At 63.3% G+C, this 21,259-nt stretch overlaps 5 protein-coding genes across 6 annotated transcripts in view; 4 read left to right on the plus strand and 1 right to left on the minus strand.

Moving 5' to 3' along the window:
* Positions 1–21,259, plus strand: part of LOC110467579 (DNA repair protein RAD51 homolog 1) — a 346,458-nt gene that overhangs the window by 143,032 nt on the left and 182,167 nt on the right. The gene's annotated exons all lie outside the window — the stretch shown is intronic.
* CDK2AP2 (cyclin dependent kinase 2 associated protein 2) lies at positions 165–1,311 on the plus strand. Its single transcript, XM_021524767.4, has 4 exons — positions 165–505; positions 660–760; positions 853–985; positions 1,100–1,311. Exons 1-4 carry the CDS (start codon positions 415–417, stop codon positions 1,165–1,167), a joined length of 393 nt encoding a protein of 130 aa, XP_021380442.1. The 5' UTR covers positions 165–414; the 3' UTR covers positions 1,168–1,311.
* Positions 1,476–12,852, plus strand: PITPNM1 (phosphatidylinositol transfer protein membrane associated 1). 2 transcript variants are annotated; one of them, XM_085581307.1, is made up of 24 exons: positions 1,476–1,665; positions 2,199–2,316; positions 2,970–3,184; positions 3,257–3,378; positions 5,779–6,003; positions 6,090–6,404; positions 6,719–6,814; positions 6,922–7,029; positions 7,138–7,199; positions 7,270–7,514; positions 8,003–8,192; positions 8,296–8,403; positions 8,492–8,634; positions 8,861–9,039; positions 9,365–9,535; positions 9,711–9,860; positions 9,948–10,108; positions 10,182–10,292; positions 10,426–10,542; positions 10,726–10,874; positions 10,975–11,124; positions 11,462–11,645; positions 11,891–12,019; positions 12,125–12,852. In XM_085581307.1, the coding sequence occupies exons 2-24, from the start codon at positions 2,239–2,241 to the stop codon at positions 12,389–12,391; spliced, it is 3,675 nt and encodes a 1,224-aa protein (XP_085437433.1). In that variant the 5' UTR covers positions 1,476–1,665; positions 2,199–2,238; the 3' UTR covers positions 12,392–12,852. The 2 variants fall into 2 exon arrangements, with proteins under 2 accessions (XP_085437433.1, XP_021411739.3); XM_021556064.3 differs by having other exon boundaries at positions 9,960–10,108.
* On the minus strand, positions 13,097–15,308 carry AIP (AHR interacting HSP90 co-chaperone). Its single transcript, XM_021556066.4, has 6 exons — positions 15,137–15,308; positions 14,823–15,002; positions 14,463–14,651; positions 14,108–14,284; positions 13,880–14,021; positions 13,097–13,794 (listed from the first exon to the last, which is right to left on the minus strand). Exons 1-6 carry the CDS (start codon positions 15,233–15,235, stop codon positions 13,589–13,591), a joined length of 993 nt encoding a protein of 330 aa, XP_021411741.2. The 5' UTR covers positions 15,236–15,308; the 3' UTR covers positions 13,097–13,588.
* On the plus strand, positions 17,665–21,210 carry LOC146767271 (scavenger receptor cysteine-rich domain-containing protein SCART1-like). The gene is made up of 7 exons (XM_085581373.1): positions 17,665–18,041; positions 18,115–18,429; positions 18,545–19,768; positions 19,850–19,993; positions 20,143–20,238; positions 20,452–20,535; positions 20,771–21,210. The coding sequence occupies exons 1-7, from the start codon at positions 17,690–17,692 to the stop codon at positions 21,208–21,210; spliced, it is 2,655 nt and encodes an 884-aa protein (XP_085437499.1). The 5' UTR covers positions 17,665–17,689.

Raw genomic sequence — 21,259 nt, forward strand, 5'->3', positions numbered from 1 at the left:
CGTGATCCCCAGGGGTCCCCGCCGAGCGAGGGGGCGTGGCCCAGCCGGCAGTCACGTGGTCGGAGAGGCACCGAGGGGCGGGGCCGACGCCGCGTGTCTCCACGGTGACCGGCCGGCGGGCGCGCGGCGGCGTGATGACGTATCGCTCGTGACGCGCCTGCGTCATCACCGCGAGCGCCGGCGGCGGCGGAGGGGGGAGAGACCCGGGTCAGGCCGGGGCCGCGCAGCGCTACCGGGAACCGGGGCCGCCGCGCTCCGCTCCGGTTCCCGGCTTCCCGCCGGGCCGAGCGGAGCCGAGTTGAGCTGAAGAGAGGCGGGCACCGGCGATACAACCGGCGGGGCGAGCGCGGGGGCCGCACGCCGACCCCCGCCGCGGGGCTCCAGGGATCCGGGAGCGGCGGGCGGCCGTCGGGGATGTCCTACAAGCCTATCGCTCCCGCCCCCGCTACCCCCGGAGCCGCCAGCGCCAGCCCCGCCCCGCCGGGGCCCGGGGCACCGTCCGCCGGTGAGAGAACGCCGCGGTAACCGCGGGGGACGGGGGGCACCGGGAGCGGAGAGGGACCGGAGGGATGGAGGGGGGTACCACGGGAAGGGATGGTGCCGGATGAGGGATGTACCGCGGAAGAGGGAGTGCGGCCGTGACCCTCGGTTTCTCGCAGCCACGAGTGTCCCGTCGCCCTCCGGTTCCGTCCCTGGCGCCGCCGCCCCTTTCCGGCCGCTCTTCAATGACTTCGGGCCGCCGTCCATGGGCTACGTGCAGGTGAGGCGCGGGGCCGGGGCCGGTGGGGCTGGGCGCGGCGGCGGGAGCGGCCCCCAGCCCCTCCGTCCCTGCTTGTCCCCCTGTTCCCGCAGGCCATGAAGCCCCCCGGGGCACAGGGCTCGCAGAGCACCTACACCGACCTGCTCTCGGTCATCGAGGAGATGGGGAAGGAGATCCGGCCCACCTACGCCGGCAGCAAGAGCGCCATGGAACGGCTGAAGCGGGGTAGGGGCAGGGTGGGGAACCGGGGCCGCCGCGGGGCTGCGCCCCCGAGACTCCTCAGCCCCGCGGGGAGCGACTGGAGGATGATTCGAGGTGTCCCTGTGCTTCTCCCCGCAGGGATCATCCACGCCCGGGCGCTGGTCAGGGAGTGCCTGGCAGAGACAGAGCGAAACGCCCGCACGTAACGGCAGCTGCCACCCGGGACCCCCCGGGACCTCCCGGTGGTGGCGGCGGGGGCGGGGGGGCCGCCGTGCTGCCCGAGCCCCCCCTCCCCGCGCTCTCCGCTCTTTATAAATGCGTGTTTTTATAAATAAAGGACAATGTTGGGACTTGGCCTCGGTGTGTCCCCGCGGGGGTGGGTCCCGATGGCGGTGGTGGGACGCGGGGTAGAGGTGGGGGAGTCGGGGGGAGGGTTTGGAGTCGCGCTGGGTGGGTGTCCCGGAGCTGAGAGGTGCAGGAGTGATCAAGCCTCTCGCCGATCACTTTAGAAAGTGTCTTTTTAAATAAAACACTGGGTTTTTCCGGGGCGGCGGTGCCGGTACACGCGGAGCGCCCGTGAGTGGCGCTCGCTGCCTTCCGCTCTCTGACGTCACGGGCCCCCCCTCACCCCCGTACGTCACGGCTGTCGCCGTGGGAACGGGCTGTGATGTCACGATCCGAGGGGCCGGTGCGGAGCGGCGCAGGTTTGGTGGGGCCGGGGGCGGCGGGGACCGGGCGGGCGGGGGGAGCGGAGGGGGCCGCGTTGCCATGGCAACGGAGCCGAGCCGAATGCGGCCGAGCCGGGCCGAACCCGGCGCCGAGAGGGGTCGAGCGGTACCGGACTGAGCCGAACGTGGGACCGAGGGTGGCCGAGCGGTACCGGACCGAGCCGAACCGGGAGCCGAGTGGTACCAGACTCCGCCGAACCCGGAGCCGAGCTTTTCCGAGCCGGGCCGAACCTGGGGTCGAGCGGTGCCGGGCGGTACCGGACTCAGCCGAGCGTGGTGTCGAGCCGGGTCGAACCCGGGACCGAGCACAGCCGAGCGGTATCGCACTCAGCCGAACCCGGAGCCGAGCGATACCGGACTCGGCCGAACCCGGGGACGGAGCAGGTCTGAGAAGGGCCGAACCCGTACCGGGCTGAGCTGAGGGTGCCCCGAGCGGTTCTGAAGGGATGCCGAACCGGCCCGGGCTGTCCCGAAGCCGGCCCGGTCCGGTGTAACAGAAACCCCCTCAGGAGCTGCCCCCGCGGTGCCCCGCGGTGCCCCGCCGCCGCCATGCTGATCAAGGAGTACCACATCCTGCTGCCCATGAGCCTGGAGGAGTACCAGGTGGCCCAGCTGTACATGATCCAGGTGGGAATGTGGGGCTGAGCATGAGGGCTTGGGGGAGCTGCGGGGCTGAGCGGGGTGGGGTTGCAGGGGTTTGGGGGATGAGCCTGGGGGCTGCACGGGTCTGGGGTTTGTGGGGCTGAGCCTGAGGGGTGTGGGGTCCAAGGGCTGAGACTGTGGGTTTGCACAGGGCTGTGGGGCTGGGCATGGGGAGCTGGAGGGGTGCAGGGATCTGGGGACTGTGACTGAGGAGGTGCAGGGGTCTGAGAGATGCTGAAGATTGTAGACTGATGGGTGTAGTGGGCTGTGGGGAGGCATGAAGGGTGCAGGGACTGACCCTGGGGGTGCACAGGGGGCTCTGAGGCTGAGCATGGGGTGCTGGAGGGTGTAAGGGGGCTGTGGGGCTGAGTGTGGGGAACTGGGGAGCTGTATGGCTGAGCATGGAGCCTGGAGTGGCATGGGGGGGTTGAGGCTGATCCCAAGGGATTGGCAGGTTGCAGGGGTGTCACTGAGGCTTTGGGTGGGTCTGGGACCACTGAGCTAAGCAGGGGGTCGTGTGGGCAGGTGTGGGGCCGGTGGATGCGGGCGCATGGGGACGGGAGTGTACAGAGACCCTGGGCTCCCCGTGGGAGTCGCGGGGCTTGGAGGGGCCACACTGAGCCATTGTCTCTGTGCAGAAGAAGAGCCGGGAGGAGTCGAGTGGCGAGGGCAGCGGTGTGGAGATCCTGGCTAACCGACCCTACAGCGACGGCCCCGGGGGCAGCGGCCAGTACACCCACAAGGTCTACCACGTTGGCTCCCACATCCCCAGCTGGTTCCGGGCACTGCTCCCCAAAGCTGCGCTCCAGGTGGAGGAGGAGTCCTGGAATGCTTATCCGTACACACGAACCAGGTTGGAGTTGGAGGCAGCAGGGTGGGCTGCAGGATTGGCCATGCCCCTGGGCTCAGTCCCATGCCTCTCCAGGTACACATGTCCTTTCGTGGAGAAGTTTTCCATTGAGATCGAGACGTACTACCGCCCGGATGCAGGACAGCAGACCAACATCTTCAACCTGAGTGCAGCAGAGAAGAGGCAGAGGATTTTGGGTGGGTATGGCTGGCTTGGGGAGCTGGGCAGGACACTGTGACTACTGGGATTCCCACATAGTGCTTCTGGGATGGGTGTGTGGTTGTGAAGGGGCCTTAGGAGCTCAACTTCACTCTTCTTGCTGGTCCTCATATTTCAGGGATGCTGGAAGGGAGGAACTCCCTGGATCCTGAGCTCCCTGCCCCAAGCTCCCTGCCCTGAGCTCCCTGCCCGCTCCCTCTCAGCACTGCTGAATTAAGTTTCCACATTAAAGATATTTTCAGGGACAGTTCCTCTTCCCTTGCCTCTATTTCTGTTTGCAGCTTCTCCTTTCTAGTGCCAGCTTGCTCCCCTCTCTTTCTGTGTCCCAGCCTTATTCTGGCATGGATTTGCCTTCTCAGTCTCTCCTGGCATACATGGGACCCCACACCTGGGTCCTGTGGGATATTTTGGATTAGCTGGAGCAGGGAGAGCTGAAGAAGCATGCCCCCATTTTCCTACTCCCTGGCCTGCTTCCCCTCTCCCCAGGGCTTTGCTCCAGATTGCTGTCTGGCTCCTTTCCACTGGGAGTGGTGGGCAGAACAGGGAGCTCGGGGTGGGATTCTTCCCTCTCCATTGAGTTCCCATTCTCAGTGGTGTGGACATGGTCAGTTCAGGCGCCAGAGTGTGGAGTGTGATGCTCTGCCTCTTAAAATGGAGGCCCAAAATAGGCACTCAGAGGAAATGATTCATCTGACCTATTTCTCTCCCTGGCTCTTGCGGCACTGGGGATGTCCAGCCGGGATACTGATGGCTGGGACCTGGGGGCAGGAATTCTGTCCCTACTGCCCCCGGGAAGCCACCAGAGGCAAGCAGATGGTATCAGGGCATGGCTCCATGCCCACTGCCTGGTTTTCCACTCTCGTGCCCGTCCGATGGGCATTCCACAGGGCACTCAGCATCTCCAGTGGCTGCTGCTTTCCACAGGGAGAAGGGTTGAAGTGGAACCAGGCCCAGTGTGGATCCCACTGGGATTTTCTCTGTCCTGGTGTCTTGTAGCACTGACAGATTTAAACCCCTCTCACATTTCAAAGGGCAATGGAAAAACATGGTCTGGGTGATCCACAGGGATAACTGCTTCCTTGGCAGCTTTCTCCCAGTGGCAAAAGCAAAGGGAGTTGGATTGTGATGGGAACGACACTGCCAGGAGCTGCTTGGGGACAGCAGGTCCTATCCCAGCTCTTTGCTGCTGTTATCCAAGATACTTGGCATCCTGCTGTGCATTGCATCATTTTTGTGGATTCAGGGCATCTCTAGTTTCCTTTTCCCCTTTTTTTCAGCCTGAGCTGGAGGAAAAGAGGCTGACAGCACCTTGGGGACATCAAGGGGTGCAAATAAATGGGTTTGACATAGCCTGGAAATGGGGACAGTGCTGCGTGATGGTACTGGGAGCCAGCGGGGTGCCCTGGGATCCTCCAGACCATGACCTAGAGACAGGGCTGCAAAAGCCAAATTCTAGTAGATTTTGTGCTGGATTGAGCCCGAATGGCTGTTGCATCATGTTTTCCTGGGTGTTGTTCAGGAGCCTTTCTCTGGTCTTGGGAGGTCATCCTTGTCTGGGGGGGGCTCACCCTCATTTTGGGAAAGGTCACCTTTGTTTGGAGATGTGGCTCAGTGCCCTCCCTGCTCCCGGCTCTCTGGAGGTTCCTGTGTCACATGGTGGTTTTGCTGTGCCCTATTTTTGGGGACCCTTGGGCTTTTTTGGGGAGGGGAGCCAGGAGCTGTGCCGAGCTGCCCCACGCACTGTCCCCATCCTCAACCCCCATGTCCCCCAGGGTGGCTGGGATCAGTCTGCAGCTGTCAGATCTGCCAGCTAATGCGTGTATGTGTGTCAGCCCTGGCTCTCCCCATGCTCCCAGACCCTCCCTCCCTCCCTCTGCTGCTCCCTGGGGTGCCGGATTGGGATCCACATGGGGATGGAGATGTCTTTGGCTGCACCAAAGGCATCTGTGATGTTCCAGCCGTGGGATTTTATATGTTCTATTAGGAAATTCTTCCCCGTGAGGGTGGTGAGGCCCTGACACAGGCTGCCCAGAGAAACTGTGGGTGCTCTGTCCCTGAAAGTGTCCAAGACCTGGGTGTTGGAGCTACCTGGGATAGTGGAAGGTGTCTTTGCCCATGGCAGGGGGTGGAATGAGATGATCCATAGAGTCCCTTCCAACCGAAACCAGTCCAGGATTCTAAAATTCCAGAACTCCAAAATTATAGATTATAGAATATTATAGATATAGATTTTAGGACGGAGAGTGTTTGCTGCCAGCTGCGTTGGGTACATGGCTCATGGGAATAATTTGACCTTATTTTTGTCCATTTTTCCTTGTTTTCCTACCTGTGCCCCCTTGCCAAGCGCTGCGGGGTGACAAGTGCTGTTCCCCCCACAGACACCATTGACATTGTGCGTGATCCCATCTCCCCCGGGGAATACAAGCCCGAGGAGGATCCCAAACTCTATCACTCATCCAAGACAGGCCGGGGGCCGCTGGGGGATGACTGGCTGGAAGCAGCAGCAACCAGCGGCCCCCTCATGTGTGCCTACAAGCTCTGCAAGGTGGAGTTCCGATACTGGGGGATGCAGTCCAAGATTGAGCAGTTCATCCATGACGTGGGTGAGTTCAGACCTGTGGGTTGCTGTGAAGTCTTTTGGGCAGCCCATGGGATCACATTGGACTCGCTTCCCCCCTTCTCCCCCCAGGTTTGAGGAAGGTTATGCTGCGTGCCCACCGCCAAGCCTGGTGCTGGCAGGATGAGTGGACGGACCTGACGATGGAGGATATCCGGCAGCTGGAGGAGGAGACGGCGCGAATGCTGGCACAGAAGATGGCCAAGTGTGGCGAGAGCGAGGAGCCACCTGCGGCTGGGGTCAGCGCCGGGGGGCAGCCAGAGCCAGATGGTCCTCGGGGTCAGGAGGAGGCTGAGCTTCAGGCGGGCACCGATACTCCCTCAGATGATACCTTTGCCAAGCAATGGTCCACCTCTTCCAGGTCTTCCTACTCTTCCCAGCATGGAGGTGAGACCGGGTCTGGTGTGGTTTTGCCCTGGATGATGCGGTTCTCCATAGGAGATGTGTCATGGGACTATTTTGCCTGGCTTGGGTCTCCTGGGCTGGGGCTCTGGGTGTCCCAGGTCTGGACCCAGGTTTCTTGAAGGGGCCCTGGATGACCCCGGGATGGTCACAGATTTCCCAAGGGGGGACTCTGGGTGACACAGGGATGGCCCCAGATCTCCCTGGGCATCTGGGTCCGGGACCAAGGGGGAGCTGTGGGGCAGGAGAGGGGGTCTCTCTGCAGGGGGCTGTGAGTGCTGACCCCCCATGGGTGGTAGGGGGTGTGTCTCCTCAGAGCCTGTCGGAGTGGCGGATGCAGAACATTGCCCGGGACTCGGAGAACAGCTCAGAAGAGGAATTTTTTGATGCTCACGGTACTGGCACCATCTTGGAACAGGCTGTGTGGGGGCAAGGGCATCTGAGGATGGGTGTGCAGGCACAGGGGTGTCCCCCCACCCACGCTTCCCTTCTGCCTCTGCAGAGGATCTGTCTGATAGCGATGAGGTCTTTGCCAAGGAGATGACCAAGTGGAGTTCCAATGACTTCTTGGACACGCTTGAGCGGCCAGCAGAGCTGGACGAGGCACTGGGTGAGCGCTGGGGGTGCTCTGGCCCCAAATCCTGGGGTGGATGTCCTGGGAGGGGCCCAATTCCCACCTGGAGGCCCCAGCTGCCTCACCAGGGCTGTGTGCTCGCAGGGGACGGAGCCAGCACCACCAAGGGGGATGGTGAAGGATTGGGAACATCCAGCTTCCCTGAGGTGCGTGTCCCCTCCCTTGGGCCATGCCCTCCTGCTGGGCCCCCCGACTTGACACCTCTCCTTCCTGCAGGGTGGCACAGCAGAGAGCACGGAGCAGATGTGCCGGATCCACGCGCTCTTCCTCATCCTCCACAGTGGGAACATCCTGGATCAGGGAGCAGGCGAGCCAGGCTCCAAGCAGGCGGATGTGCAGACACTGGCAGCCACCTTTGATGCTGTCACCCGCGTCCACTTTCCCGAGGCACTGGGACATGTGGCCCTGCGCCTGGTGCCCTGCCCGCCCATCTGTGCTGCAGCCTACGCCCTTGTCTCCAAGTATGGATTCCCACTGGGAAAGCAGGGGACCAGGGAGCTGGTATTCTTGGAGAGGGGACTTCAGTTCTGGTGGGACGTTAAGGACTGGGGAGGGGATGGGGGTTAACTCCTGGTGCAACATCTTGGGGAAAGTGTTATGTGATGAGATGGGATGGAATACTTTTAATTCCTAGTGTGGTATCCCAGGGCATGCAGGTGTTTTGATGTGGGATGAGGACAGTAAGGCAGGATGGGATAGAATAGAAATAACTCCTTGTGGAGCATCCTGGGTTGACCAAGCATTGTGCAGAGGGATGGGGACATCAAGACAGCATGGAATAGTATGGAGCTGGATGGGATGGGGTAACTCCTGGGTGAGCAAGTGTCTTGTGGTGGGAGGGAACAGGATAGGGATTACTCCTGGTGTGGCATTCTGGGGTGAACCAGTACCATGCAATGGGATGGGATATCAGAACAATCATGTTCATCCCTCACCGTGTCCCCCTCAGGCTCAGCCCCTACAGCCATGACAGGGACAGCCTGTCCAGCAGCCAGGACCACATCCCACTGGCAGCGCTCCCGCTGCTGGCCACCTCCTCTGGCACCTACCAGCAGGCTGTGGGCGCTGTCATCACCCGCGCCAACCAGGCCTACGCAGCCTTCCTGCACTCTGGAGAGGGCACTGGCTTCTGTGGCCAGGTGAGGTGGAATCTGGGGGGAAGCTTGGCTCTGGGGTCCAGTGGTGACCCTGCATGAAGGACTTAGGGGTTTCACTCTCCTCATGGATCTGTGGTCTCCACAGGTGGTGCTGCTGGGGGACTGTGTGGGTGGCATCCTGGGATTTGATGCCTTGTGCCAGAGCTGGGCGGGCTCAGGGGGCAGCCGGAGCAGCAGCCGCCGTGGCAGCCTGGTGAGTGCCTTGCATCCCCCACAGGGAGGGTTTGGGGGTGCACTGGGGGGCTACATGGGATCTGGATGTTTGCTGCCTCTCCTTGTAGAGCACAGAGCCCATCTCCCCGGAGCAATGTGGCGGTCCAGACCCGCTAGCTGATGGGACAGAGGGAGCACCAGTATTGGGTCAGGCCAGCCCCGAGCTCCCAGGGACACAGGGGGACAGCCAGCAGCACAGCTCCACGTGCAGGTGAGCCCAAGGGGAATGACTGGCTATATTGTGCTTTATGGAAAGGGTGCAATTCCCATCTGCTCCAGGCTGGGAAGGAGCATTTCATGGAGGCTACCTGCCCTGGGGGGATCTTGCTGGAGCTCCTCTGGGATAGCAGGACCACAATAGGCACAGCTTTGCCTTTAGGGTAGTGGAAGTGCGGTGTTGCCATCCCTCCCCATGCCCACTGTCTCTGCTGTTCCAGCCTGCAGGCCAGCGAGGCCCCGCTGGAGGCAGAGGCACCCCGGAGCAGTGCTGTGGTGCTGGATGGGGCAGAGGGTGCCAGCACCCGCCTCGAATTTAAGGTATCCGGCTTCTTCCTCTTCGGTTCCCCACTGGGGCTGGTGCTGGCACTGCGCAAGACTGTCATGCCTGCTCTGGATGGTAAGGATCCCTGCCTGCCACGGTGCCAACCCCTGACCCTCCCTGCAGGGCTCAAGTCCCTGAGTCATGCTCATCTGACAAGCCTGAGCTCCCCAGGACCAACCCAGAGAGCCCTGCTTGGGTTGGTGCCCCTCGCATGCCCAGCCCTAGCTGTGTGGGTGTTGGTGGGTGGCTGAGTGTTCCTGCTCTGTGCCGGCCTCAGCCTATCCCTGGTGCCCCAAATTTCCCTCTCCAGCCTTTCCTCTTGCTATGTCCTGCTTTATCCCTCCTGTGTGTTTTGCTCCCCAGCCCTTGAGGGCACTTCTGACCCTGCTCTGTGCTGCAGTGGCCCAGCTGCGTCCTGCCTGTGAGCAGATCTACAACCTCTTCCACGCCGCCGATCCCTGTGCCTCCCGCCTGGAGCCCCTCCTGGCCAAGGCCTTCCATGCTGTGCCTCCGCTCAGTGTGCCCCGATACCAGAAGTACCCTCTGGGTGATGGCACCTCGTCCCTGTTGGGTGAGCAGGTTCCCACCAGGCTGGTACCAGGCACCCTGGGACCACGTTAGGGTACCCACATCCTGGCTGGGTGCGGGTAGAGGGATGTACAAGCATTTGCCACTACTGTGAGTCTCTGCTGGAGTGGTGGGTGTCCCTGGGGGCTCTGGATGTGTTCACCCAGCTCTCTCTTCAGCGGAGGCCCTGCAGACACACTCTGCCCTGTTCCTGCCCAAAGTGGATGTGGCTGCTCCCCCTACCCCCACTGGCAGCTTTGGGGGCTTCTGGAAGGGCAATGAGCTGGCAGAGCCCCCCACTCCTGCCAGCACCAGTGAGGTTGTCAAGAGTAAGTATCATCCCCACCCACCCCATCCCATGTGGGCACCTCAGGCTGCACGAAAGGGCATGAGGTCTGGAAAAGGCTTAATTCCAGCTCTCCCTGCAGTCCTGGAGCGCTGGTGGGGCTCGAAGCGCATTGACTACTCTCTGTACTGCCCCGATGCCCTGACTGCCTTCCCCACCATCACCCTGCCCCACCTCTTCCATGCCAGCTACTGGGAATCCTCCGATGTGGTGGCCTTCATCCTGCGCCAGGTATGGTGGGCATGGTGGGGTGGGTGGCAGGCTGGGGCTGGCCGAGGCTGAGCTGGTCCTGTGCTGTTGGCAGGTGATGGAGAAAGAGGGGCCACAGCCTGCAGAGAGTGAGGAGAGCTCCATCTACAGCCCTGCCATCCCTCGGGAGAAGTGGCAGCGCAAGCGCACCCAAGTGAAGATCCGGGTATGTGGCCAGTGGGAGGCCACCTTGGGCATCCTGGGGTGTGTGGGTTCTGGGACAATCCCACAGCCCAGTGGTGTCCCAGTGGCACCTCAGGAGCTCCCCCAGAAGCTGCTGAAACCTCATGTGCCTGCAGAACGTGACGGCCAACCACCGTGCCTGCGATGTCATTGTGTGTGAGGGCAAAGCGCAGGTCCTCAGCGGGCGCTTCATGTATGGACCCCTGGATGTGGTGACACTGACTGGGGAGAAGGTATTGCTGGGCTCAGGGGGCCACCAGGACCCCTCAAACAGGGTGGGGTGTCCAGGACCAGGCATGGGGCTGGTGTAACCCACAGTAGGGGAAGGATGTGGTTAACAGGACCTGATGTGGGATGGCGGGAGAAGGACTTGTATGGGGACACAGCAGGATGTCCAGTCCGTTTCCCTCTCTCAGGTGGACATCTACATCATGACGCAGCCACTGTCAGGGAAGTGGCTGTTCTATGGCACCGAGGTGACGAGTGGCAGCGGGCGTGTGACCTTCACCATCCCTCCAGACAAGGCTCTGGCCATCGGGATCTACCCTGTGCGCATGGTAGTCCGGTGAGGTGTTGCCTCAGTTTCTCCTCCAGCCCTTTTGGCAGAGCTACACCTGCTGCCCTGGCAGCAGAGCGGTGCTGAGCCACCACCTCTGCCATCGCAGAGGGGACCACAGCTATGCCGAGGCGTACCTGACCGTGGTGGCCCGTGGCACCGAGTCTGTTGTGTTCAGCATCGACGGCTCCTTCACTGCCAGCGTCTCCATCATGGGCAGTGACCCTAAAGTGCGGGCGGGGGCTGTGGACGTTGTAAGGTGGGTGCCCTTCAGTCAGGGAGTCAGTCTCCCCATCTTTCATGGTGTTAACAACTCAGTTGGGGGGGGTGTCAGAGCAGGGACAAGGGGGAGGGTATTCCACCACTCCCTTGCCTCCAGCACATCATCTCTATGCTGCTGCCCTATTGTGGAAAATAATCTCTTCAAGTTTGGATGTGGTCCCCACTGCTCTACTGTGCCTTCACCTTGATAAAATCCCTAGGAGCAGGGAGGTTTTGGAGGTAGCACCCATACATGCTATACTGGGAGATCCCAGCTTCCCATAGCAGGACTGTCTCCACACAGGCTCCTGGCAGCCACCCATGTCCCCTCCTAGGCACTGGCAGGACTCGGGGTACATGATCATCTACGTGACGGGGCGCCCCGACATGCAGAAGCACCGTGTGGTGGCCTGGCTGTCCCAGCACAACTTCCCTCATGGCGCTGTCTCCTTCTGCGATGGGCTCACCCATGACCCGCTGCGCCAGAAAGCCGCCTTCCTGCAGAGCCTGCGCACCGAGGTGGTGTGGGGATGCTGCTGGGACACAGGGCCAGTGATGGGGTGGTGTGGGCTGTGCTGAATCCTGTGCACCTCTGCATCCCGGTGGAGATGCTGGGAGCTGGAGTGCGTTGCCATGGCAGAGCTGGAAGCTTCTCAGGGCAGCTCCCAGCCGTCCCTCTTAACATGAGGGTGTCCCAGCACTTGGGGGTAGCTGTCCTTGTGGGAAGGGTTGTTCCTTGCCCTAATGCTCTTGTCCCTGGGCAGGCAGAGATCTCCATAGTTGCTGGCTACGGCTCCACCAAGGATGTTTCCGTCTACAGCTCGCTGGGACTCGCACCAGCACACATCTACATTGTTGGACGGGCCGTCAAGAAGTTCCACAACCAGTGCCAGGTATGCTGGTGGCGGGACTGGGGACAGACTGGGGATGCAGGGCATGATGGCTGACCCCACCAGCCGGCCATGGCCACTGGCTCAGGCTGTCTGTGTGTCCTGCAGTTCCTCTCTGAGGGTTATGTTGCCCACCTGGCCCAGTTGGAAGCCGCAGCCCTGGCTCACTCCCCCAAGGGCCCCCCACGACCCGTGCTGGGCAAAGGCACCTATGGCTGCCCGGCGCCTGTCGACTTCCTGCGGAAGCAGAGCCAACTCCTGCGCTCTCGGGGCTCCAGCCAGGCAGAGCGGGATGGGGGGCCCCCCTCAGCACCCCCCGGCTTTTCCCGGACCAAGCCCCGCAGCATCAGCCTCAAGCTGGAGGGTGAGGAGTGAGGATGGCATGGCCATGTCCCCCCTCTGCCACATCCCTGATTTCCCAGCAAGGAGCACCTGGGCAGAGAGCCAGTGCTGGGCCATGAGGCCATCGCAAGGAGATGAGGGTGCTGGGTCCCCTGAGACCAGGGGGTGCTGGGAGAAGGCTGAGAGTCCCCCAGAGGACCACAGTGATCCTCTCAGGGTTGAGCCACCCTGGGTCCTCCCTGCTGCCCCCAGCCCCGTCCCCTCTGGTTCTTTGGGGTCGTTGGGCAGTGCCCAGTGGAGTCTGCAGCCCAGGGTCATTATCCCTGTGCAGAACTGGGGGCTGTGGCTGTGCCCCAGAGCGAGTGGCACCTCCCTACCTATTTATTTCCGTCCGGTATCATGGCGCAGGGCTGGGTTGGGGTTCCAGAGTGGTTCCTCTGTTCCCCCACTTTTGTTTCAGTGTTGAATAAAGAGATTATGACAAGGTGCCAGCACCCACGAGTCTGCTCTGTGCCTGTGGCTGCAAGATTCCCACCCACTGGGAAAGACCTGGGAACCCTCCAGGGAAACCGTGTCCCACAGGGAGATGGCTGTGGGGCACAGCAGTTGGGTAATAAGCCATTCAGGACAGGGAAAAGCACCTGGAGTGTGTGGGCTGTGCCGACTCCGATACCCTCCCTCTCTCCAACTTGGTTTCCCCTTGTTTTACCTCTAGCAGCAAATTCTTGTGTGACCAGGGGGTATGACTGGTTTTACTTGAATTTATCTTGGCATAGCATGACCAGAGATTTATAGAGATAGCAGGAACAAGCTGTTACTCTATATAAAATATTCCCAACACTGACATGACAAGAGGAGACACTGGTTTGGGATGATAGCAGCAGCCTAGAGAAGTGACAATGAGGTGGTATGGAGAACAGGCATGAACGGGTTGGAGCTGGGGCCAAGGCTCAGTGCTGCCCCTCCATAGCCACCATGAAGTATAAAAACATCAAATAAGTGATAAAAGTTGGCAGGAAGCAGCAGGCTCTTGTCACTCACGCATCCCTGGCGTGACGATGAGCCCCGGCTGCGTCCCCAGGCCATGGTGAGCTCCGGGGCCATTTCCACTGACTTCAAACAGGTAAAATCTGTATTAAACATTAATAATCATCCATGACCATTCCACATGTGGAATATGTAAAAGAACCTGTCCCGAGAGCACTGGGCTCTCCCTTGCAGCCACGGACTCTACTGGGAGAAGATGCCCTTGAAGCGGATCTTGTCTTCGGCGTCCTTCTCCCGCAGCCGTGCTTCCAGGCTCCGCAGCTCCCTGGAGACCACGGGGCGCAGCGAGGGGTCGAGCGCCAGGACTTTGGCAAAGTCAGCCTGTGCCTCGGCCACATTCCACACGGCTGCATGGGCCTTGCCCCGCTTGAAGTAGGCCTTGACATTGTCTGTGGGGAGAGAGCCAGTGTCAGCAGAGCGTGGGGCTGTCCTGGTGCCCGCCACAGCCACCTGGGATGGCTCGTGGCTCCTTACCCTCATACTTGTTGAGGATGGAGGAGCAGTGGTCCAGGACCTCGTAGTACTCCTCACACTGCAGCTTGCACTGGCAGTAGTTTAAGAGCAGGGGTGTGATCTTCTGGTCAAGCTCGATCCAGTCTGGTGAACCTGGCTGCTCCTGTTGCAGACAGAGCAGGGGGAGTATGGGGCAGCTCTCAAGCCCTGCATTCCTAAGGATGCCTGTGTGGTTGTGGGGAGACCCACCTTCATCTGCAGGTTCTTGAGACAGGCGATGGCATCGTAGTATTTGGCAGCCGCCTCAGGCACCTTGCCCTGCCGGTACAGCTCGTTGCCTTCCTTGTGGATCTGGGGCACAGCCTGGAGCTTCTCCTCATCTGTCATAGCCCATGGGTCCTGCTGGTAGGAGCCGGGTGGCTCCACCTGCCAACACCCCATCATGGAATCAGAGAACAGGATCATGGAATTGTTTAGGTTGGAGAAGACCTCTAGAATCATCGAGTCCTGCACTGCCAGGGCCACTACTAAACCACATCCCACATGCCACATCTGTGTGTTTCCTGGACGCTCCCACCCTGAGCTCCCCATGCCGGTACCTCACCTTCAGCACCTCAATGTCAAAGATGAGGGGCTGGGGGTTCTTCTGGAGCTCATCGAGGTCGGGATACCCCAGGGAGTAGTGTTCGTGCATCTGGGCGATGCTGCAGCAGTGCCGCTGCCCCTCCAGCGGGTCCTTCCCAGCTGCGATGTTCCGCAGGCTCTTGGACACTAGCGGATAAAGCACCACGTGCTGCGGGAGGGAAGAGAGCCGGAATTTGAGGACGGTGGGGGTTAAAAATACAAGGATGCTCCAGCCTCGAACCCCACGGTTGGAGCGCGCCGGGCCGCCGCGACCCCCGCCCACGACATAAAGTCACCGCCCACCCGCGCAGGCCCCGCCCCAGCTTCCGGCCCCGCCCACCTTGACGTCACAGCGGAAGCGCGCGCGCTCGCCGGGCCGCATGGTTCGCAGTGCCGCTTCCCAGACCGGCAGCTTGAACTTTTTCCCGGCGATGAGCTCCATGGGCTTCCCCCGCGCCCTGCTGTCGTCCACGGGAGTCTCCTCATCGCCGCACCGCAGCGTCCGGTAGTGGAAAGTGGCCTGAAGGAGCAGGAGGAGCCCGCGGTGTCACCATGGCGACGCAGGCGGAGGGGGGAGGGCGCGCATGCGCGCCTCCCCCGCCGCGTTCCGCTTCCCACATCCCCCTACCCCGCCCGTCCCCCCGCAGACCTGACCTTGGTGCCGTCGCGGAAGTCTGGCAGCGGCCCGGTGCCCTCCCGCAGCACCTCCTTGTCCACGCCGTCCGCCCGCAGCTGCTCGACTTGCTGCGCCATCGCGCCCGCTTCGCCCGCACCGCCAGCCCTGCCTCGGCCGCCTCCGCCGCCGCTCGTTTCTTTCCGGATAGTCGCGGCTGCGCGGGGCTCCCCCTGCCGGCCCGGAGGTGGCGCTGCGGGGCGGGGGCACCGGGAATGGGGCGTGGTCATAACGAGGGGCGTGGCCAGCGGAGACAGCCGCGCGCCCGGTTCCCACGTCCGTTCCTCTGGTTTCCCCTTTTCCCACGCCGTTCTCGGGCGCCATTCCAGGAGACACGGGAGGCATTCTGGAATGAAAACCTCCTGTGACACTTTGCCACCGACCAGGAAAGGCCGCGGTGTAGAACGGGAGGTGGACAAAGCGGCCGAGTGCCACTGTGAGGGCTCCCGCCCACCGCGGGGAGTGCGTAGCCCGGGCGTTTCTTCCCGTTAGCCTTGGCCGCGTCTCAGTGCGGTCAGGACGGACAAGCAGCCCCGGCAAGGCCGTGAGACACCGTTGGGGGCGACACCTCAGAGCTTACCAGGATTCAGCCCACTAGCCATCCAAGGGTGACATGAGGACGCTGGAAGGTGGCAGGTCCCCAGTAACACAGAAGTGCTGGTGGCTCATGGAGGTGACTCCGCTGCTATAGGACTGATCCCATAGGGAGCACGCTGTTCTGCCGGCTCTGTCATGTTAAGCACTGCAGGGGGTGGCAAAGGCCCGTGGTCACCCTGACACTCAGTGGTGAAGTCGAGAGTTTCTCCTCCCCCCTCTTGCAACCCTTCTTTTTCGGTGGTGTTTGATCACAGCATACACAGGTAGGGCCCCAAAAAATGAAGTGGGCTCTGTGAACCCCGCCGAATGCGGCGTCACGGCGGGGCAGGGGCGGCGGAGCGGCGGCGTTATCGGCGGCAGCGCAGGTGTCGGGAGGCGCGTGCGGTCGCCGGCGCCGCCGGGAGCCGGCGGGGGGTGACCGCCTTCTTCCTGCCCTGGCGGCGAGGCGAGCGCGGGGCCGCGGCCGCGGCAGCAGCGCCATGTGCCAGCGCCGCCGCGAGGGACCGGGGAGCTGGCACCTGGCAGCGCCGCGCGGAGCCGGGGGCTGCTGCCACCCCCCGCGGGGGCTGCGAGCAGCCGCGAGGGGAGCGCCCCGAGCGTGGGGCCTTTGAGCTTGGCAGGTGCCCGAGCTAGATGTGGTCCCGTGGAAGGTCTTGGTAGGATGTGGGCTGAAGCCTGTCATCGCCACCGGGATGGCTCTTGTCGGGCTCTGGCAGCAGCGTTGGAGGCACGGGAGATGGAGGAGGAAGGGCCCCCGCAGGGCAGGTGCAGTTTGGGGGGGCTGTCTCTCCCCGGGGACATCCGGGTGGCAGCCCACTGTGGCGAAGTGTGTGACGCCAGAAGCGCAGGCGAGGCTCATATTTGGGCACGGAGCAGGTTATTGGAGGCCACGGCCCCGCAGCCGGGAGATGAGGCGCCTGATAAAGGCTGCCCCGGTGCTGCTGCCTGCATTGGCTCGGGCGCAGGTCTGCGAGAGCTGCCCCGGCTGCGCCGGCTCGGGGCCGGTGTCCGTGGGCCGGTGTCCGTGGGGCCGGTGTCCGTGGGGCCGGTGTCCGTGGGGCCGGTGGCCATGGGGCCGGTGGCGGCGCTGGGGCTGCTGGTGTGCGTGCGGCTGTGTGCGGGTGAGTGGCGGGCGGGCGGGAGCGGGGCCCGCGGCGGTGGCGGGCCCGGCTCAGCAGCCTCCGTGCCGCAGGCTCCGGGCAGCTGCGCCTGGTGGGCGGCGGCGGGCGCTGTGCCGGGCGCGTGGAGGTGAAGCACGGCGGGGAGTGGGGCTCCGTCTGCGTCTTCGACTTCGACTGGGAAGCTCGCTGGGCCGCGGTGGTGTGCCGGCAGCTGGGCTGCGGCCGGGTGGCCAGGTCGTCCCCGTACGCCCCGTTCGGGCAGGGCAGCGGGCGGATCTGGCTGCAGCCCTTCTTCTGCCTGGGAACCGAGGACGCGCTGGAGGAATGTCCGCATTTTGGATGGGGACGGCACCTCTGCGGCCACGAGCGGGATGTGGGGGTGACCTGCACAGGTGAGGGGACACGCTGACCGTGCTGGGACAGCCACGTTGTGCTGGAGCATCGTGGGCAGGTCTGAGCCGTGCCGCTGCCCCTGTGCAGATGCCGTGGAGCTGAGGCTGGCGGGCGGCAGCAGTCCCTGTGCCGGGAGGGTGGAGGTGAAGCTGCAGGGAGAGTGGGGCTCGGTGGGAGACAACGTCTGGGACATGGAGGACGCCGAGGTGGTTTGCCAGCAGCTGGGCTGTGGCTCAGCTTCCAAAGCCTACTTTGCCCTCGACCACTTTGGTGTAGAAGATGGGCTGGTCAGTCTAGTCCTGGTGAACTGCAGTGGGTTCGAGGCCACGCTCTGGGACTGCGAGATCCGTGGCTGGGGACCCTATAACAGCAGTGACCATTATTGGGACACTGCCGTTGTCTGCCAAGGTAGGAGCTGGGCTTATGGGGGCATGGGGCAATGCCTGCGCATCCCTTGACACTGGTCCTGCAGGATTCTCCCAGCTAGTCGGAGGTGATGGAGACTGTGCCGGGCAACTGGAGGTGTGTCGGGGCCGGGCCTGGGTCGGTGTCTGTGAGGATCAGGTGGACATGAAGGCAGCCCAGGTGGTGTGCAGGGAGCTGGGCTGTGGTGAGGCACTCGCCATCCCTGGCAGCGCTCGATTTGGGCGAGGATCTGGATCATTCTGGGACGGTGGCTTCCAGTGCAATGGCACCGAGTCCGTGCTCAGTGCGTGTGCCCGGCGTCCGTCCCACAGCCAGGGCTGCGCCAGCCCCGCCAGCGTCATCTGCTCCGGTAAGTGCTGGGGACAGCGAGAGCTGTTGGGGTCCGTGCGGCATCGCCCCCCTGACCGCTGTTCGTGCCGCAGCCTACTCGGGCTTCCGGCTGGGGAACAGCAGCTCGGGATGCTCCGGGCGAGTGGAGGTGGCAGTGAGGGGCACGTGGGGATCCGTGTGCGCCAGCGAGTGGGACCTGGCCGATGCGCACGTCCTGTGCCGGCACCTGGGCTGCGGCCGCGCCTCCAGCGTGCCCCCGGGAGGCTCCTTCGGCAGCGGGGAGGGGCCGCTGCGGCCGGACGCCTTCGGCTGCCGCGGGAGCGAGCGGCACCCGGGCGAGTGCCCCGTGGCCGTGCTGGGGAAGCCGCCCTGTGTGCCCGGAAACGCCGCCGCCGTCAAGTGCTCAGGTGTGCAAGGCGGCTCTGCGGGGAGCCTTAAGGGCTTTTGGGACCCTGCCAAGAACTGGAATCAGGAGATACCAGCTTCTATTGGCATGAAAGGCTCAGTCCGTCCATTTCACAGGCAGAGTTGAGTTCCTTCGGCTGGTGGAGGGTGAGACTCGGTGCAATGGGTGGCTGGAGTTGGACATAGGCAACGGGACCTGGCACCGTGTGCCAGGAGAGATTTCACTCATGCAGAATTTGACCAATGTGTGCTGGGCGCTGGGCTGTGGAGGACTGGACAGGACTGATGCTGTCCCTGGTGAGATCTACCTGAACAAACTCAGAGACACACAGAAGTCCATCATACTAAAGGTGATCAAGGCCATCAAAAGGATGACCACCATGTTGGACAAGAGTTCTAGACAGTTACCCGAGTACTACATAAAGGATCGATATGTAGGACAGTGGATGACAACTGCACCAGCGGAAATCCCTCATGGGAACTACATCACCTGCTCAGGTGGGTGTCCCGAGAAGGACCAGAGGTGCGGGTGCCCCAGTCAGCCCCCCCAGCCCATTCCTTCCATGCCCACAGGCAGCCGGCAGGTGAGGCTGGCGGGGAGCTCTGGGCGCTGTGCCGGGCGCGTGGAGGTCTATTCCGGGGGCAGCTGGAGCTCCGTGTGCCAGGAAGGCTGGGAGCTGCAGGACGCCGCCGTTGTGTGCCGGGAGCTGGGCTGTGGCACGGCGCTGGAGGCCCCGAGCCGGGCGCGCTTCGGTGCCGGCACGGGGCCGCTGTGGCCGTACGTGCCCGACTGCTCCGGCTCCGAGGAGTCTCTCTGGGAATGCGGGCGCACGGAACGGCGCGAGTGCGGGCCTGGTGGCGGGGCAGGGGCCGTCTGCTCAGGTCGGTGCCGGGCACCCCAAGGTCAGGGCCCGGCAGAGGCCCCGGGGGGTTCCTGGCCGTGCCGTGACCCCCCTGCACCCCTTGCAGAGCAGCTCTCCGTGCGGCTGGCAGGAGGCCCTGGGCGCTGCCGGGGCTACCTGGAGGTGTCCTACAACGGCACCTGGGGCCGCGTCTGCGCCGACGGCACCAGCACCGGCACCGCCGCCGCCGTCTGCCGCCAGCTGGGCTGTGGGCACCGGGGCTGGCTCTCGGCTGTCCCCACCCAGCAGCCGTCCCTTGCGTGGCTGGCCTGGGTGGGCTGTGAGGACGGGGCCCGCTCGCTCTGGGGGTGCCCCTCGGCCCCCTGGCACCTGCAGAGCTGTGGCACCGGTGGCTACGCCCAAGTGGAGTGTGCAGAGGACAGTGATGGCACCTCTGAGGAACACACTACCCCATATCCGGAGGCTGCCAGGAGCACAGGTAGCTCTGCCCGTGCCTGCATCCCCCACCGCAGGCTGGCTGGGATCCCCCTCCCCTCTCTGCCCGCCTGTGTCCCCACAGGTGTCCCCAGGGGAACGCCCTCAGCAGTGGCCGTGGGGACTGTGTCTGTGCCCACTGTGCTGTGCGTGGTGCTGGGGACGCTGCTGTTCCTGTCCCTGGGTGCCCTGGCCCTGCTGCTGTGCCGTGCCCGTGCCCGGCGCCCAGGTGGGTCCCAGGGTGTGGGGATGGGGACATATCCGGTCTGGGGGTCCAGGGGCTCCTGTCCTTTGGAACAGATCTGAAGGTGACCAGGGCTGATCCTGGTTCCACCCACGGGGCCCAGGGTCCCAGGTAAGTGCTTCATCTGGTTCCAGGCCCTGGCAGAGCTGCAGATGCCATCTCCAACGCTGTCTACGAGGAGCTGGATTACAAAGCCATGCCAGAGTACCAGGAGGTGCCCACTCCCCAAGGTGGGTGCCGCCCTTGTGCCCCAGCTGTGCTCGGAGTGAAGGCTCTGCCTGACAGCCCCACAGCAACTCCAGGTCCTGGTGGCCCTGCTGTGGCTCCTGGCCATGGGCTGTGGGTGTCCCTGGGTGCCACCGCAGCCCCGCTCTGTGGTGTGAGGTTCTGTCATCTGCGGTGCCGCTTGTGGCCACCCCCAAGTCCCTGTTTGTCCCCTGCAGGTTCCCTGTCCAAGGGATGGGTGAACAAGCTGCCGTATTACACCGGGGACAGCGTGGAGGGGAGTGACACCGAGGCAGCCCCAGGTAGGGCCACAGGGCAGGAACCCAGCAGGGAGAGCTGGGGAGAGGGGACGCACCCGGGCTGGGGGGCTGAGCGGACAAATCCCCCCCACTTGTTAGTGTGCAGCGAGACAACGCCTTTCCCTGTGGGACCACAGGGCCTCCAGCAGGTGCCCAGTGGAAAGGCTGGCGGGGACGGCCCAGCCAGATCCCTGCCAGGGACACTGGTCACTGCCATGGGCCCCTCTGATTTTCCCAGATCCCCCTGCCCGACCCGAGCAAGGAACCCCGGATGGCTACGACGATGTCCTGGATGTGCCACAGGAGCCCCCTGCTCCCAGCCCTGGGGACATCTCTGAGGGAGTGGCTCAGCAGAAGGGGATCTGTGTCCTCCCCACAGGTGAGAGGGCTCTCAGGTGCCCTGTTGCCTCTTCAGAGCCACTCCAGGGCAGGGTTTGGCTGTGGGGGCAGGCAGGGCCCCAGCACAGATCCATGGGTGCTGTGGTCAGACCCCCGGTGGGGTCTGTCCGGGGGGACACGGAGCTGCCTGCCCCCTCAGGCACCTTGTCGTGCTGTCCCCAAGGTGGGATCTGCTCCCCTCCATGTCCCCCAGGAACAACAACAGACTTCTCAGCTCAGAGCCCTGGGAACACGGACTATGATGATGTCGGCAACAGCGCCCCGGGGACACTGCCATGAGGATGTCCTGGCCATGCCACAGCCCTGGGGACACGTGTGTGGCAGTGCG

This window comes from Lonchura striata, chromosome 5, assembly GCF_050655825.1.
Source record: "Lonchura striata isolate lonStrDom1 chromosome 5, ASM5065582v1, whole genome shotgun sequence".
In the NCBI taxonomy this organism is placed as follows: domain Eukaryota; kingdom Metazoa; phylum Chordata; class Aves; order Passeriformes; family Estrildidae; genus Lonchura; species Lonchura striata.